The 16,141-nt window shown below is 40.6% G+C and overlaps 1 protein-coding gene across 1 annotated transcript; it reads left to right on the forward strand.

Annotated features, from left to right (window-relative positions):
- Window positions 1–1,390: 1,390 nt before the first annotated feature.
- she (Src homology 2 domain containing E) lies at window positions 1,391–12,013 on the forward strand. The gene is made up of 6 exons (XM_008431703.2): window positions 1,391–2,260; window positions 3,258–3,384; window positions 5,164–5,418; window positions 5,645–5,984; window positions 9,340–9,459; window positions 10,745–12,013. Exons 1-6 carry the CDS (start codon window positions 1,814–1,816, stop codon window positions 10,935–10,937), a joined length of 1,482 nt encoding a protein of 493 aa, XP_008429925.1. The 5' UTR covers window positions 1,391–1,813; the 3' UTR covers window positions 10,938–12,013.
- The last annotated feature ends 4,128 nt before the right edge of the window (window positions 12,014–16,141 follow it).

Below are 16,141 nucleotides of genomic sequence, written 5' to 3' on the forward strand. Positions count from 1 at the left end.
AGGTTCTGGATTCGATTCCCGGCCCCGGTCTTTCTGCATGGATTCTGCATGTGCATTTGTGGATTTTCTCCAGGTACTCCGGTTTCCTCCCACAATTTGGCCTTTCCAAATTGCCCCTAGGTGTGAGAGTGTGTGTGCATGATTGTTTGTCCTCTGTGTCTAATATGTGTGATGTCCCAATACATCACACATATTAGATTTACAATAAAACTTAAAGTGAACAGAAGTTAAAACAAATATGAAGCCTAAAATAAGATTTTTGACAGGAAAAATACATGAACACAAAACTTGTTCAATCACACAATTACATATTTGAAAGCACACCAGTGGGAATTTCAATAAATGGGCAGTGTATAAAATAATATTCCAATAATATTCCAATAAACTACTACACACGCAACCTTCTTCTTAAGAGTTTCACATCTACAGTTCTTGTTGCCATGACCTAATGCTGAAGAATGATACATTTAATCAACATTGGGTGTCCGCAGAAGTGTCATTACTATCTTTAGTGGAAGGAAAATATGCTGAAGTTGTTGCTTCCTGGGCATTGAGTCATTCCTGAGTGAAGACAATTTAATAAGTGTCTTTCCTGGGTGAAAAGAGGCTGGGAAAGGTCCCCAATGGTCTACTGTTGTTAAAGATTTAAGTAAATTATCTGATTACAGACATTATTGGATTATAGTTTTGTAAAGATTATTTTCAGGGCTTCACCAGTGAAGCAACATGCTTTGCACAAACATCTCCAGACTCAAAACCACACCCAAGAACAGAGCCAGTGTTGTTTATCAGCATGTTCAGCTTCAATGCTACCACAACAGATGACTGAAGATGGGTTCACAACTGATTCCCCAAGAAGTGACGGTAAGGCACATCTCTCCACAAACTCCGCTTCTTCTCCATTTATGCTTGACATATTTCCGTTTCACTGGAAATTTATTACATAATCGCTTTTGTCAAGTTCAGATCCAGATTTATCATCCCTGCACCGTGTGAAAAAGCAAGTCAACCAGCTCTCTGCACTCAGACATCTCTGATACACTCAGCATCTGCCGAATTTCAAGTAATGACTTAACTCTGTGTTGAAAATACTAAGTGTGCAGAATAAATGCAATGGGGAGAGTACAGTTCCAATGGTGCTTGTTAGGTAATCATGGTCCCAGGTTGGAGAGGTGCTGCAGAATCCCACATAGTAGATTCTCACAGGCCTTCAGCACTCTGACGCTGACCTTAACTGGTTATTATTGCTCCTTTTTTTTTCTTACAATATCAATACACAACCTGACTGTGGACATACTTTGAAGACTTTCACTCCCACACCGCCCCTTCCACACAGCTCCTCCCCACGACTCTAGCTTTATCCATTCACAGCAGCTTGTCTCTCCATCTCATCACTTCTCTTGACTGGCTGACTGGACGCACCCGCATCTCACGGTCTGGGAATGGGATCTGTACTGAGTTCAAAGAAAAACTTCCAGTTCTTTCGGGTGTTCGCTCTGCAGAAGCTGCTTTTCAAACTGCAGGGATAGTTGTCGCTGCAGGTGCAGAGTGACCGCAGCACAGCCTCTGACGAGAAAACCTGTCCAAGAACGCATCAGAGCCTCAGGAAGTCTCCAGGGCAAGAAACCATCACACTGGTACAGTTGGATTCGCTAGATATAACTGCATACCAAAGTCATCTCGACGTCAAAGTAGGCGAAATAAGCGTGCGTAAAAGTTGGAGCTGTTACGCATGGGCAAAGTTTAGCCTAATGCAAGAAAAAGTTGAAGAACACGGATCTATTGGCGTTTAAAACCTCGGAAAAGTGCAATCATGGCAAAATGGTTCCGAGATTTCCCCATCAACCTGAAAAATGGAACTGAGAGAGTCCGTTCTGCCTCTGAGTCGGGTTCACAAACTAGACCCAAGCCCACATTTTCACGGGACAGTTTGAAGGGAAATCAGCGCAAAGATGGAGGAGTGGGGAGTTTGTTAGCTGGGAGAAACAGGAAAAACTCTGCCACAGAGCTGGGTAGCAAAAACGCAGGTTATGGAGGAACTGTCTGGGACAGCCTGACCACTGGGAAAGGTCGAAAAAACTCCAAAACTGAGAATGGGGCGCCAGAAGAAAACCGTCCGGTGAGGAGCTCCAGTCTGGCACAGGCGTACATCAGCAGGATGATCAAAGTGGACAAGCAGGACAAGACCCCCAAACTCGATGGGATAAGTGAACAGAAGTTATCCGAGAACGAGAAGGGAAAGTCAGACATAAAAACTACGGTGAGTCACTACAGACTGAACTAAAAGCTACCAGAATTAGAGGAATTAAAAAATATATATATTACTACAGGTTTTACTTTGAAACAAAACTGAAGCAGAGAAAAATCCACTATTTTTTTCTCTCTCTTTAAAAAACTGAACCAAAACAGAAGGAAGATGCATCAATTGAATTAGAAACCCCCCCAACAAAACCTATAGATATTTAAAAAATTTCCTACGTTTTCTTTGCGAATAAAACGGAAACAATGAAAAGAAAAAAGAAAAAAGTGAACCAAATGTGATTTTAAATGTACCAAAAATAATTTCTATTGACTTTGCTTTGCAAATAAAACCAAAAGGGATACGCACGTCATTTTTATATACATAGCTGTTTCTTAATATCAGTTTCTAAAAAACATAATCAAAACAGACAAAAATCCAAGGTGTTTTTTTTTTTTTTACAATGTTCTTTATTTAAAGCAAACAAACAAAAACTAACATTAAATTTTACCAAATGCATTTTCTTTCAATTAAAATTTTTGAAGCTGGTTAAGGGCCATTGTTCAAGTAAATTATTTGTCATTGTTATTTCTAGATCTTCAAGTTAAAATAAAACCAAAGCAAACACAAAAAGAGATAGTTGTTTTTTCTTTACAAACAGAAACAAACAAAGGAGCATTAGATTGAAAGGCATCAGTTCATAAAGTTTTGAGTGTTTTTCTTTGTGTTCTCCCTCCTCACCTCAGTTCATATTCAATTTCCATCCCTCTCAAAAGAACACAATGTAGTTTCACTGCATTGTGTCACATCAAACAGGCAAACACAATGCACTGACCTCTTTGCACAAACATTTCCGCTTGTCCCTCTATTACTTGTCACTCAGTTATGGACACCACACACATGCACGCACACGCACACAATCACACACACTCATTGGGTCCTGGATTCCTAATGTTCTCTTCTGAAAAGCTTCATCAGAGAAATAGCAGGCCTTCATTTTGATTCTCCCTTTTCACAGTTGATAATCTTGGAGGATTATGCAGATCCTTTTGATGCAGAGAAGACCAAAGAGCAGCGAGAGGCGGAAAGAGCAGGGGTGAACGATGGTTACATGGAGCCATATGATGCCCAGGTCATCATCACAGGTGAGTTTGAGTTAAGACATCTTTTAAAGCAATTATAATTTTACCTCAGAGTCTAAGGTGGCATCCTGACTAAATGAGTGTTCACCTGTTCAACTCTTTAATCATCAATGAGTTTTTGAAAACGATTCAACAGAATAAGTCAAAACTCACTCACATGAAAACAGTACATTGTTTACATCTGTTCACCCTGTCCCACCGTCTTTTTAAATAATGACTTTTAAAAGGGACCTGGAGCCAAACTATACCCTCTGTCTGTGCAAAGACTTTCCTCCTGGCCGGCGGCTGCTATAGTAACACTGTTGTGCAGGGACAATGGGTGCAGCTTCCTCTTCCAGCTTCCTGTCTCCTGCCTCTGTTTCCTTTGCCCCATTCTCTTGATAGAACATTGGCTCTAAATGTGCCCCTGCACTCCAACTACCCTGCACACATACAAACACACAGAAGCAGACACATCTAACACTTCATGGTCCCCCGCGTGTGTGACAACAATCCAAAGGGTCCCCCGTCCCCACCACCACCCCTCACATCCCACCACCACTTCTCTCCTGGTCCCGGTCCTAAACCCAATCACTTCCCAGCAGTCAGGAAGTGGTGCGGTCACCCAGCCAATCAGCAACGGCGCTGACCTTTTCTTCCTGTAACTCCATTGTTTGGTCACACAATAGTGCAGACACACAGGCTACCTGTCAGGCTGCGAGGAAATATAAGTAAAATTCCCCCGAACAAGATGCATGCGAGCAGTGCCCAATTAGTACATTTTAGTAAAAGAAAGAAGATAATTGTCTTCGGATGAATATAAAAATAATCACGTTGCTCTGCTTATGTAATTGAAAAATGGAACAACAAAGTCAGTCATAAATGTATTCCTAATTTGCCTTATTTGATCTTATTTACAAAAATATAGTGTTTTGGAAATGTTCTATTGATCTTTGATAATGTATTGGAACTGTTCCTTATTTAGTCGGAATGGTCACAGTTAACAGGCAACACTGATACATCTCCAAAACAAGAATTAGGTGATCAAATATAAATTTTGGACGGGATTTTTGGACTAATTCATACATGACCTATGTTTCACATAAATGCTTAGAAATATCCATGAATCTTCACTAATACTTAAACAGATGTCCCTTAACTAACTTCAAAAACTGGAAACCTACCTCTGACCGGAAACTACCATGACTGCAACAGCAGTGCCATTCTCTGCTGAGATGACTAAACACTGTTCCAAAATTTACATTTGTAGGTCTAATTGAAATTTGCTGCTCCCCACCAGAACAAACCAAATGTCTTTCAGAGAATAGCTTTACTGTCAGGCAAGGCGATCATTGGTCTATTTGGCTATAATAACAAGAAAAATGTCTGGTGAAGTCAATGTGAGTTCAGTCATGATATATCTTGCGAAAGCTTTCCTGATCAAATATTACTAGCGAATAGAGATGGTTATGATTGAGCCCAGAGCGGTAATTTTGACCCAGTTTGGATAAGAGAAAATCTATCTTCCTATAACTATAATAATTTGTCCTTGGAAGGTTTCAGGGATGCTGGTGCCTATTTTCAGTCCGAAGACGCCATGGACAAGTCACCAATCTCACTGGACAGGATTAGCAAAAATTAGTGACTTGTGATTGAAGTTATTTGTAGTATGAACATCCCACCACGCTAAAAGAACAGTTCAAACGCACCCTGACACTGAACAGAAACTTTGACAATGAGTTTGCACATAGCCCTATATTACAGTCTTGTTAAATAGAAATTCTTGACTCTGTCCCATGACAGAGGTTCGTCGGCGGGGCTCCAAAGACCTCCTGAAAGTGTGCGTCTTGTTGGACCGAGGTCAGAAAGAGGAGAAGGGGGAGGATGGGACACCTTCGCCCCCTAACATCTACGACACGCCCTACGAAGGCGGACTGGAGGGCGACAGCGAGGGCGTGTGGATCCCTGTCACACGACCAGAGTCTGATGTCCGTCCGGCTGGGGAGTATGAGCTGCCATGGGAGTGGAGAAAGGAGGACATTGTCAGAGCATTGTCAGGTAGAGAAAGGAGGCAGGGGATGATAGGAAGGGTGGAGGACCGGGGCGTGGAGGAAGAATGCCATTTGTACAGCAGTTTTATACAACAGCTTTGTGTTTGCTTTAGAGAGGAAACAAAACTATGTTTCTGAATGGACTTCCAGGGAAATGTTTACTTAGTATCCCTGGCATGCTTTGATAGGACTTGTTATGAAATGTTGATATTATCTGTCCTGCTTCGTTTCAGCTCAGTTTGAGGGAGTGGACTGCTCTTCCAGTAAAGAGAATACTGCAACCTCTGGCCGTCAGCAGCAGCAGCAGACGCTGAAGGCGAGGAACTGGAGCCACAAGACTCTCGTCTCAACTTCTGCGTCAACTTCCTCCTCCACGTCTTTTCCATCTTCTCCTATTCTTAAACTCTCCCCTCTGACCTCACCGTCTCCTTCTTACCCCACTCTCAAGTTGTCTCCCCTCTCACCCTCGTCCAGTCCAACTAAACTGTCCCCTCCATCACCTACTTCGCCCTGTTTTCCTCTGGATGGGGAGATGTCTAAAATGGACTGCAGTCTGCCCCTGGAGAAGCAGAGGTAAGACAATAACATCCTCTGCCTCCTTGCTAGACTTCTCTTGTCACTGCTTTGTCCCTCTGAATAAAAATATGAAAGTCCTGCTGTAGAGCTGTCGTTTTGTGCCTGTAAGTAAATATGACACGTTCTGCATAACAGGACCTCAACATTCTCTGGCACTCCTGAAACAAATGTAAAAAGCCCAAGAAGCCTCATTTTTACCAGTCTTTTTTGCCCAGTATGCCAAGATTCCTGGGTCCAGGTTTGTTTTTTTTTGTTTTTTTGCAGGATTTGAGTCTGAGGTTCCAGGTGGCCAAGGAGGAAGGCTAATTTTATATATTTTATAATTTTTGAGAGACTTTCTCTAATTTTCATTGTCCACGTGAACACGTCATGTACTTTATGCCAGAAGCACATAGTGTCCATTACCAAAATGTTTCATCTTACTCTTATCTGAACAAAACATATGGTTCCAGTTTAGGGCCAGATGTAAATCATTATCACTAAACAAAAAAGATAAATATGATTTATTTAAATGTTTCTGGTAAAGGGAGTATATTCTTGCATGAAGCCTTGCAGTATTTCAGACTGTTGATGACACTATGCCCTCTAACGAGGGCCTTCAGAAGAGAAACAAGCCCACAGCATCACAGATTCCTCACTTTGGTTAACAGTGGGAATGTGATGTTTTTCCACATATTAATCTTTGGTTTTGTGCCAGAAACACTTAAGGTGTTTGTGATATAAAACATTTTATCAAAGAACCCAGTTCCAGCAAAGGTTCAATTAGCGATGGCTGGACAAAAAAAATACTTTTTCCTGACTTGTCTTCCTGGTTGTTATAGGTACTTAACAACCACAAGATGGCAGTCTTTACTGTGGTTCTTCAACTGTGACTATGTAACCATTAGTTTTACTGTTATTTACATTCTGCTCACTGTGTGTAGTAAGAACATAACCTTGGGTCACATCCAAGCCCTGTTTGTAATAATTCCTGTTTTAAATATTATAATTATTTCTTTGATTGTTATGGGCAAGTTTAAGGAAATGACTGTTTTCTCGTAGCCATGTCATAACCTCTTAAATAAACCTACATTTGCCTTGTGGATGTTGATACAGCAAATTTCCTTTTTCTTCCTTAAGGGAAGTCATGAGATCACATGTAGTTAAGGGAGAAAGAAAAAGGCTAAATTCATACAGGTCCTTCTCAAAAAATTAGCATGTTGTGATAAAATTCATTATTTTCCATAATGTAATGATAAAAAATTAACCTGTCATATATTTTAGATTCATTGCACATCAACTGAAATATTTCAGGTCTTTTATTGTTTTAATACTGATGATTTTGGCATACAGCTCATGAAAACCCAAAATCCTTGTCTCAAAAAATTATGTTCAGTTATGCACTCAATACTTGGTCAGAAATCCTTTTGCAGCCTTCAATGCGGCGTGGCATGAAGGCAATCAGCCTGTGGCACTGCTGAGGTGTTATGGAGGCCCAGGATGCTTCGATGGCGGCCTTAAGCTCATCTAGAGTCTTGGGTCTTGCGTCTCTCAACTTTCTCTTCACAATATCCCACATATTCTCTATGGGGTTCAGGTCAGGAGAGTTGGCAGGCCAATTGAGCACAGTAATACCATGGTCAGTAATACCAGTGGTTTTGGCACTGTGAACAGGTGCCAGGTTGTGCTGAAAAATAAAATTTTCATCTCCATAAAGCTTTTCAGCAGATGGAGCATGAAGGGCTCCAAAACCTCCTGATAGCTGCTGCATTGACCCTGCCCTTGATGAAACACAGTGGACCAACACCAGCAGCTGACGTGGCTCCCCAGACCATCACTGACTGTGGCTACTTGACACTGGACTTCTGGCCTTTTGGGATTTCCTTCTCCCCAGTCTTCCTCCAGACTCTGGCACCTTGATTTCCGAATGACATGCAAAATTTGCTTTCATCCAAAAAAAGTACTTTGGACCACTGAGCAACAGTCCAGTGCTGCTTCTCTGTAGCCTAGGTCAGGCGCTTCTGCCGCCGTTTCTGATTCAAAAGTGTCTTGACCTGGGGAATGCAGCACCTGTAGCCCATTTCCTGCACATGCCTGTGCACGGTGGCTCTGGATGTTTCTACTCCTGACTCAGTCCACTGCTTCCGCAGGTCCCCCAAGGTCTGGAATCGGCCTTTCTCCTCAATCTTCCTCAGGGTCCAGTCACCTCTTCTCGTTGTGCAGCGTTTTCTGTCACACTTTTTCCTTCCCACAGACTTCCCACTGACATGCCTTGATACAACACTCTGGGAACAGCCTATTTGTTCAGAAATTTCTTTCTGTGTCTTACCCTCTTGCTTGAGGGTGTCAATGATGGTCTTCTGGACTGCAGTCAGGTCAGCAGTCTTACCCATGGTAAGTCTTACCCATGGTAAGACTGCCATTTTTGCAATGAACCAGGCTGGGAGTTTTTATAAGCCTCAGGAATCTTTTGCAGGTGTTTAGAGTTACTTTGTTGATTCAGATGATCAGGTTAATTGCTCGTTCAGAGAACCTTTTCATGATATGCTAATTTTTTGAGACAGGGATTTTGGGTTTTCATGAGCTGTATGCCAAAATCATCAGTATTAAAACAATAAAAGTCATGAAATATTTCAGTTGGTGTGCAATAAATCTAAAATATATGACAGTTTAATTTTTATCATTACATTATGGAAAATAATGAACTTTATCACAATATGCTATTTTTTGAGAAGGACCTGTATGTTACCCTGCAAAAAGTTAGCAATTTTAGCTGTTTGTTACCAGAAGCAAAGCTCTCCCTCATGGATTGGCGCTAAATGTAAATAAAGGATTCAGGGCGAAACCTTCAGGTGAACCTTAACGAAGGGCAGGCAGAAAAGTGTTATTTTACTTGTAAACCTGTCAAGCTGTCCTTATATGGTTAAGCGTGGCCTTTCTTTAAATGTGGGGAACATGCTTTGAGCCTGTTTGAATTTATTTTTTTCATGCTATGCTTGAATAACTTTAGTGTTTCTATAGGTCGCTTGCCTGCAGCTACTGTCAGCAACACTATGGATCTGAACACGACGCACAGCCACCTATGTTGTCACAGTCACTTTACCCTTTTACATCTACATTTATGACTATCGCCTTTATCTGCCAAACTGTAAACAGTTAATCAAGTTGACAGTAAATTACAGCTGACTTTCATCCTTCATGTTCCCCTGTTTCTGCCTTTTTTGTGTTTGCATATGTAATGATCTGTATCAGATCATTACATAACATTTGACAGATGTCAGATGACTGTATGTCGCTGTGTTATATGATAGTGATCTACTCTCTTTGCATCTCGTCCCCTTCTCTTCCACCCCCTTCCATCCATTTCTTCAAGCTGGTACCATGGCAGCGTGAGTCGACAGCAGGCTGAGGCTCAGCTGCAGCGCTGCAGGGAAGCCAGCTTCTTGGTCAGAGACAGCGAATCAGGGACTAGTAAATACTCCATCGCCCTAAAGTAAGCAAATGCATGTATGTAAGTGCAGAGCATGCAGAATGTTCAGTTTCTAAGTGATTGTTTCCGATCATTTCAATCACTTTTAATCTTTTGCAATATTTTAAGTAGAGATGAACTAATCAGAATTTTGTGACCAACTTCCAATCTCCAGTTTTCAGTAATTGTTTTCAGTAATTTTTTTAATGTGAAATTACTTTCACATCCCAATTAGGAGTAATTAAAAAGCAGTCTTTGGGTGGATATTCTAGAAAAGCTACAGTTTGTTGATTTAACTTGAAGATACTAACATTTGCAAAACTGTTGTGTTCAATGACAGACATTTTTTGTGACCTCAAAAGTATAAAACAGAGTAATGTTGCTGTATCGTATTCAGTTTTCCTGTTTTATCCTGCTCTCCTTTTTGTCTCAAAGCCTGAAGAAACCGCAGACACGTCTCCATATCACAGAGTTTTATTTTAAATAGTTTGCAACATTTATGACACTGAAAACAGCAAACTTTGTATCCGTTTATTTCAGTAACTGTGTCTTCATTAAAGAGCGCTATAGTTAATAGATTTAGTTGTGTGTTCACTAATTGGAGAAAACGTTGGATTGCTTTAGTTTTCCACCAGCTGGTCAATGATAAGGACTGATTAAACTGAAAATTATCTATAAAAAATTTATTCGGAGTTTAACGTGGCTTTTTTTTTTTTTACTCTGCTGGTGTTAAAAAGACCTGACAATGTAGCAATGTGTTTTCATTGAGTGATAGCGTCCACTGTAAAAAATGTCATTGTTGATATGATCTCGTAATTCCTATGTGTGATGCATTTACTGATCAGGACACAAAAAGAGTCACAGGTCAGGGCTGATCAAGCTGAAAAATGACTGATTTCAGTCACCAGCAGATTTCTCTAATACGTTGTTATCCTCAGATGAAATATAAGGGGAACAATTATTAATGTTTTTTTTTTTCCTTTTACCAGAGTCATACCAAGACTATATAGAGCAGTGACAATGAGAGGATGTGTGCGATTTGAGTAATAGTGTGTCTTCATGCGCCTCAGTGCCCATTTGTTGTACACTGCTCATGCACTTGGGAGTTCACATCATTAACCCCATTTAACCATTCACTGAACTCAGGAGATACACAGCCTCATTAGGGGAGTGATGATGTTTCTAGTTTACAACATCAGTAGTTTCAGGACCACTGCTTGTAAAATTGTCTTCTTTTTTTTTGAGAGTGTAGTCATAAATATGTATTATTTATATGTTTCTCGTTTCTGTTTTTGTTTGGCTCCATCAGGACCAGTCACAATTGTGTTCACATCATTGTGGCCCAGACTAAGAGCAGCAAGGGATTGGGCTACACCCTGGATCAGAGCAGCTGTGTGTTTTCCAGCATCCCTGAGCTGGTCTATCACTACTGCTCTCACAGGCTGCCTTTCACAGGAGCAGAACATATGACCCTGCAGCATCCAGTGCCGCGGCAGCACTAAAACATGAAAAGACCAAGGAAATATAAGGAAGTGCATTAGCAGGCCACTGCACGTGACTCTCTGATAAAACATTTGAATAAATCTGTACAGAGACTTCAGGATGAGACTTCAGGATATTCTCCTTTGTAAGTGATCAGTGTACCTCCGTGGGTCGTATTGCCTCAATACACCACCTAGTGGTGTATTGAGGCAATACTGAGACACTAATATTCAGTGCATCCTACTTTTATCAAATTGCCAAAAAGTAAATCTGTGACCTGAACAAGAAGATGGCCAATTTATTGTTACACTAAGTTGCATCTGACTCATTGCTTTATCTATAAGTTCACAGAAAATCTTCACATCACATTACCTGACCACCCTAATGACGCATACAAACCTCTATGTCAAATTGAATCACGTATATAGAGTAGCCACTACAAGATCTGTGTAAAATACTCAAGGAGTGTTCTAAAAAGAGTGACAACATAATTAATTAGCTTGCTTATATCCAGTTAAGCCCCATCTGCTAGATCAATATGCCTGATTAGAGTATGTACAGGTATCCTGACTTGTGAATGAGCCTATTGATCTGCCCTGAAACTCCTTTTTCCAGCCTCTTTGTCTGTCAGGAGAATGAACATTATTGATTGGATGATTAGAGTGAGTGTAACTGAGGAGTTCTCATTAAACTGCAAAGAACACAGTCAGAAAGTGTTTTGGCATGTGTGACTCTGCAAACACGTCTGGAATAAAAGCCTCTGCAGTTTAGGCTAAAAAAGGAAGTTGCTAATATTGGAGCCCTGTGGTTGGGAATAACAGAAAAAACACTGGAAAACAGAAAAAAAATATACAAGAAAAACTTTTTTGAGTGCAAAATAACAGCAAGCACAACTAAAAGACAAAAAGTAGGCTACAACCAAACTGTAAACATTGTTAACACTTTATACATGTGCTGTTATTGTATCTAAGATGATATGTGATTAAATTTCTATCATGTAATGTTTTTGTTCTCTCATTTCTTAACATTCTTTTCCCGTTTTGTTGTTTGTCTTTGTGTTGATATGTTTTGTCTAATAAAGTTTCTGTAACTCAGAGCCTCTGTGCTCTTTACATTGCACTGTATGTTGTAACTTGAACCGCCCACCCCCATGCCCATGCATCATATATGAATCTATTCCTCCTCCTCTGGACCTCTGGGAGGTCATGGATCCCTTCAGTGTTTCTTGCAAGTGCCACCTGGATCCCACTGAAAACTACATGGGTAAACCTCTGTAGGGACACGATGGAAACATTGGTAAAAATACTTTTTGGGAGTCATATTGGTTGCTGTTATGTATCCCATATGAGGCCCATATATGTCTGCACCCTAGGTGAACAGTGAATAACTTTAGGTGCAAAAGCACCAAAGAGATATTTTCTAATAACATGTTTCAGCAGACGTTTTAGCTGAGGTTCACGTTCAACCAACACTAACAAACTTGAGCGCACGCAGACTGAATTGTCCACTCTCTAGTTGATGCTTCAATCCACACCAACATGCACGCACACGCACACACACACAGATGAACAGTCAGCAAGAATCCTCAACAATTATCGAAGTCATGGTCTTGTGGTAATATGTACTTAACCAGTAAACACCAGTGTGCTGGGTTGCATGAGCATCTCTAACGGAGCGTGTGCATGACCGTGCAGGCGTGACTCTGTGCACCCATGTGTAAGTGAGTGTGTGTGAACATGTTGTTCCTTTTTCTCCGTGTCTCTAAAAAAGAGAGTAAGGCAGTGAGAATATTTCTGTTCAGGGATTACCATGTTGCCATGGTGAGTAGTCGGAGTGAGGTAGCGCCGTCTCTACAGGGAATGGTGAGAGGGAGGAGAAAGTGGGAGGAGAGACGGGCTGCGGTATAAAAAGAACTATGAATAATTGTAGTCATAGTATGTCAAACCTGGATGGTTTGTGAATGAACCGCTGCAATATGAGATGTGAGTGTTAGAAATCGCCCAGCAAGACATGGCTCACTCATGTCAATGTCAGCTCCTTGAGTCGCTTCATTGGTTGTGCAACACCTCCTTGGTGGGTCAGAGTGCAAGACTGCCTCCAGAACATACACGTCCGAAGCGGCTTGTTTTAGCTCCACTTTAAGCCAAATCTTCTGCAGTCAGGAAGAGACTCTACATCGTTGGTATTCTGCGTCTCAGTTGGTCACAGATTGCAAGGTTACACAACAATGATTTGTTTCAAGTACGTTCTCTTAATTAAATTATAAAGCAGGGCAAAACTAAAATTAAGCTTGGGGTGCTGGACACATGATTCTTACAGCACCTCCTTGTGGTGCCTGAAGGTTATAGCAACTTAAGAGGTAGCATACGAAGCTTAAAAAGGGAAAGTCAATCCCCAGTTGTTGGTCCTATTTGTATGCAATTAGCACCGAGGCATACTGTGACTATGCCACAGTATAAGTGCAGAAAGAGTTGTAGCCTCATTATTGTTTCTTTTTAAGTAATATTAAGTTGGATCCAAACGGAAGTTAGAAAAGTAGCATCCACTGCTCGAAAGGTTTTGCCAATCAAAACAAATTTTAGGCTGATATCTGCTGTTGCTAGTGTCTAAAACAGTTTTTAATATTGGCTTGCCTTAATTGCAACAAATTATAGCAAATACTCACAACGGTGAGTTGTTTTGTTTGTTTTTTTTGTACAAAGAAAAAGATTGTAAAATGGTAAGATTGTAAAATAAGAATGGCTCTCTCTTTCTATTCTATCACTGTCTAAACTATTATTATTATCTTGAGCATCATTCCCTAAGGGTTATGTTGTTTCCTTGCAAAAATTTGGTAAGCATGTAACCTGCTAAACTTACACAATGGACTGTGTGCTATATTTTAGCATCTTCACACACCAATGCTGTTTTATTCTGGAGCAGTTCTGGGTCATTTCACCCAGCGCTTCTTCATTCCTAATGATACTTATCATACTTGACCCCCACACCCAAGGTCAGCAACTTCATGGAGGGAACAGGGCATCAGAGGGGTGGTTTGCCCATGGTGCCAAACAGGCTAGGACCGGCTCTGGTTAAAGAAAATGGCTTAAGTCACCTGCCAATCCTGGTGCAAAACCTGCAGTGGGTATGAACTGATGCCTGGTTTGTCTAATTATCTTGGTCTATTAAACGTCAGGTAAAAAACAACCAAAACTACCAAATGACCAAAATTAAGTAAGTAAGTAAGCAAGCAAACAAATAAATACTTTTTAAAGATGATGATTCAAATGTCAAACTGCGGCTCTGCAGCCAGGAAAACATTTCAAAATGAGTGAACCTACAGATAACGAATAAAAATATCTCAACTGGGGGCTCCCAGAGAGGCCTGACCTGGGCAGTGAGCCATGCTGCCTGTGTGAAGAACTACTACTGAGGAACATTCCAGCTGATCTGGCAACAACTGAGCTCAAGATTAACACTAACCAAAAATAAAATATCTTCAATCCTCTAAAACATAAAGGAGAAACAATAAACTGTGCTGGAAACAAAAATCAGTTTTCTGCCTCTCTATTCTTCTGCTTCATTTATCCTACTCCGATAATCAGACTGTGACTTACGATGAGATTTGTGCCCTGTGTTTTCCCAGCTGTGACAGAGTCAGAGGAAGTAATAGCAGCAACGCGAAGACAGAATGACAGCAGGGCAGGAAGGGACGGAGAAAAAAAAAAAGCAAAGAGAGAAGGAGTCTGAGTGGGTGTTAGGGGAAGACAAGCACTTGTGGGGGTCCCAGCTTCTAAATAATTCACGTGGAGACTAGCTGCACTCAGAGCAGGGGAGGAGCACTGTCAGGTCAGCTCATTCACTGCAGAGCGGAGGTGGGGAAAGGATGAGATTGTAAGGAGAGGGTTTAAAGATGAATCCATGGAAGAGTTTTCCTCTGTGCACATGTGTGTGAATATATTATGGGAATACCTGCATAGTGTGCCAGTTGTACATGCCTCTGCTCTGTGTGTGTGTGTGTGTGTGGGGGGGTGTGTGTGTGTGTGTGTGTGTGTGTGTGTGTGTGTGTGTGTGTGTGATGAAAATAGATAATACAAAAAAGAGGCAGGCTGCTTCTTTGGTGGACCTTTTCTTAGTCACCACAGCAACTGCCTCCTCTCTCTGTCTTGCTTTTTACTTTGTTTATTCATCCCTCAAGTCCTTTCCTACGTTCCTCCAACACACTGTTGACTTCCTGTGTCTTCTCTTGTCTTTTTATGTCCGGCAAATTTGATGAGATTCACATTTCATTTAATATTGTTTCAATATTACCTGACCATTAAGTCTCATTTCTTGCATGCATTTCTTCCTCCTGTCTATTTTTTTCCCCACTTTTCTCTGTAACTTCTTTACACGTAACTTTGAGTCAGAAGCCTTAGACAAGAGGAACAGGAAATGTGTGAAAGTAATACTTGATCAAGATTTAGTATGATAGACAATCACAAAGTAGTGCATGTTGGTGAGATGGAAAAGGACACGTGATTTTTGTTCCCCAAAACCTTTTACAAAAAAAAAATAAATCAGAAAATGATCCCTCTTTAATTTAACACCCCTAAATAAAATCCAATAAAATGTCTTCAGATATTCTATTTACCTAATCTGTAAATAGAGTCCCAACAGATTAAATAGAATAAATAATCTCAGTTCACGACAGAGGTTTGTTGGGGAACAGAAAACCTTTTGAACTAATTTGACCACTGAACTCACAGCTCCTCTCCATCCAGTTTGACAGACTGAGTTATTTTGTGAAGAATAATTTGGTTTGTAATTTGTAATTTGGTTTGTAATAATTTGAATGTTTTGGTTTGTAGTTGTGCAAAACTAATGGAGAAATGCTGTGGTGGTTTCTAATAGGGCATCAGCATCCTGTCAGAGGGCGACATGAGAGGTATAAAGGAAGTCTAAACGTAAACATAAAGCTTAAATATATTATACAATATTTAGATTCATATAATATATATGGAACAAGCATGTTTTCCATTCCAAGCTGATTAGAAAAAAAAAAAAAAACATAATTCATAGATGATAACATTTAAAAAGATATTTGGCCCAGGGCTGAAATTAAACTTGAAGCAGCCAGAAAAACAGGCAAGACGCCATCTAGTTTGACAAGGTCACTGGAAAGTCAATATTGGACATTCTGTTCGTGCCTGCTAGTGCTTAATATTATATGGAGATGAGTGAGCAGAGACTCTGGCATGGCTGG

This window comes from Poecilia reticulata, linkage group LG16, assembly GCF_000633615.1.
Source record: "Poecilia reticulata strain Guanapo linkage group LG16, Guppy_female_1.0+MT, whole genome shotgun sequence".
In the NCBI taxonomy this organism is placed as follows: domain Eukaryota; kingdom Metazoa; phylum Chordata; class Actinopteri; order Cyprinodontiformes; family Poeciliidae; genus Poecilia; species Poecilia reticulata.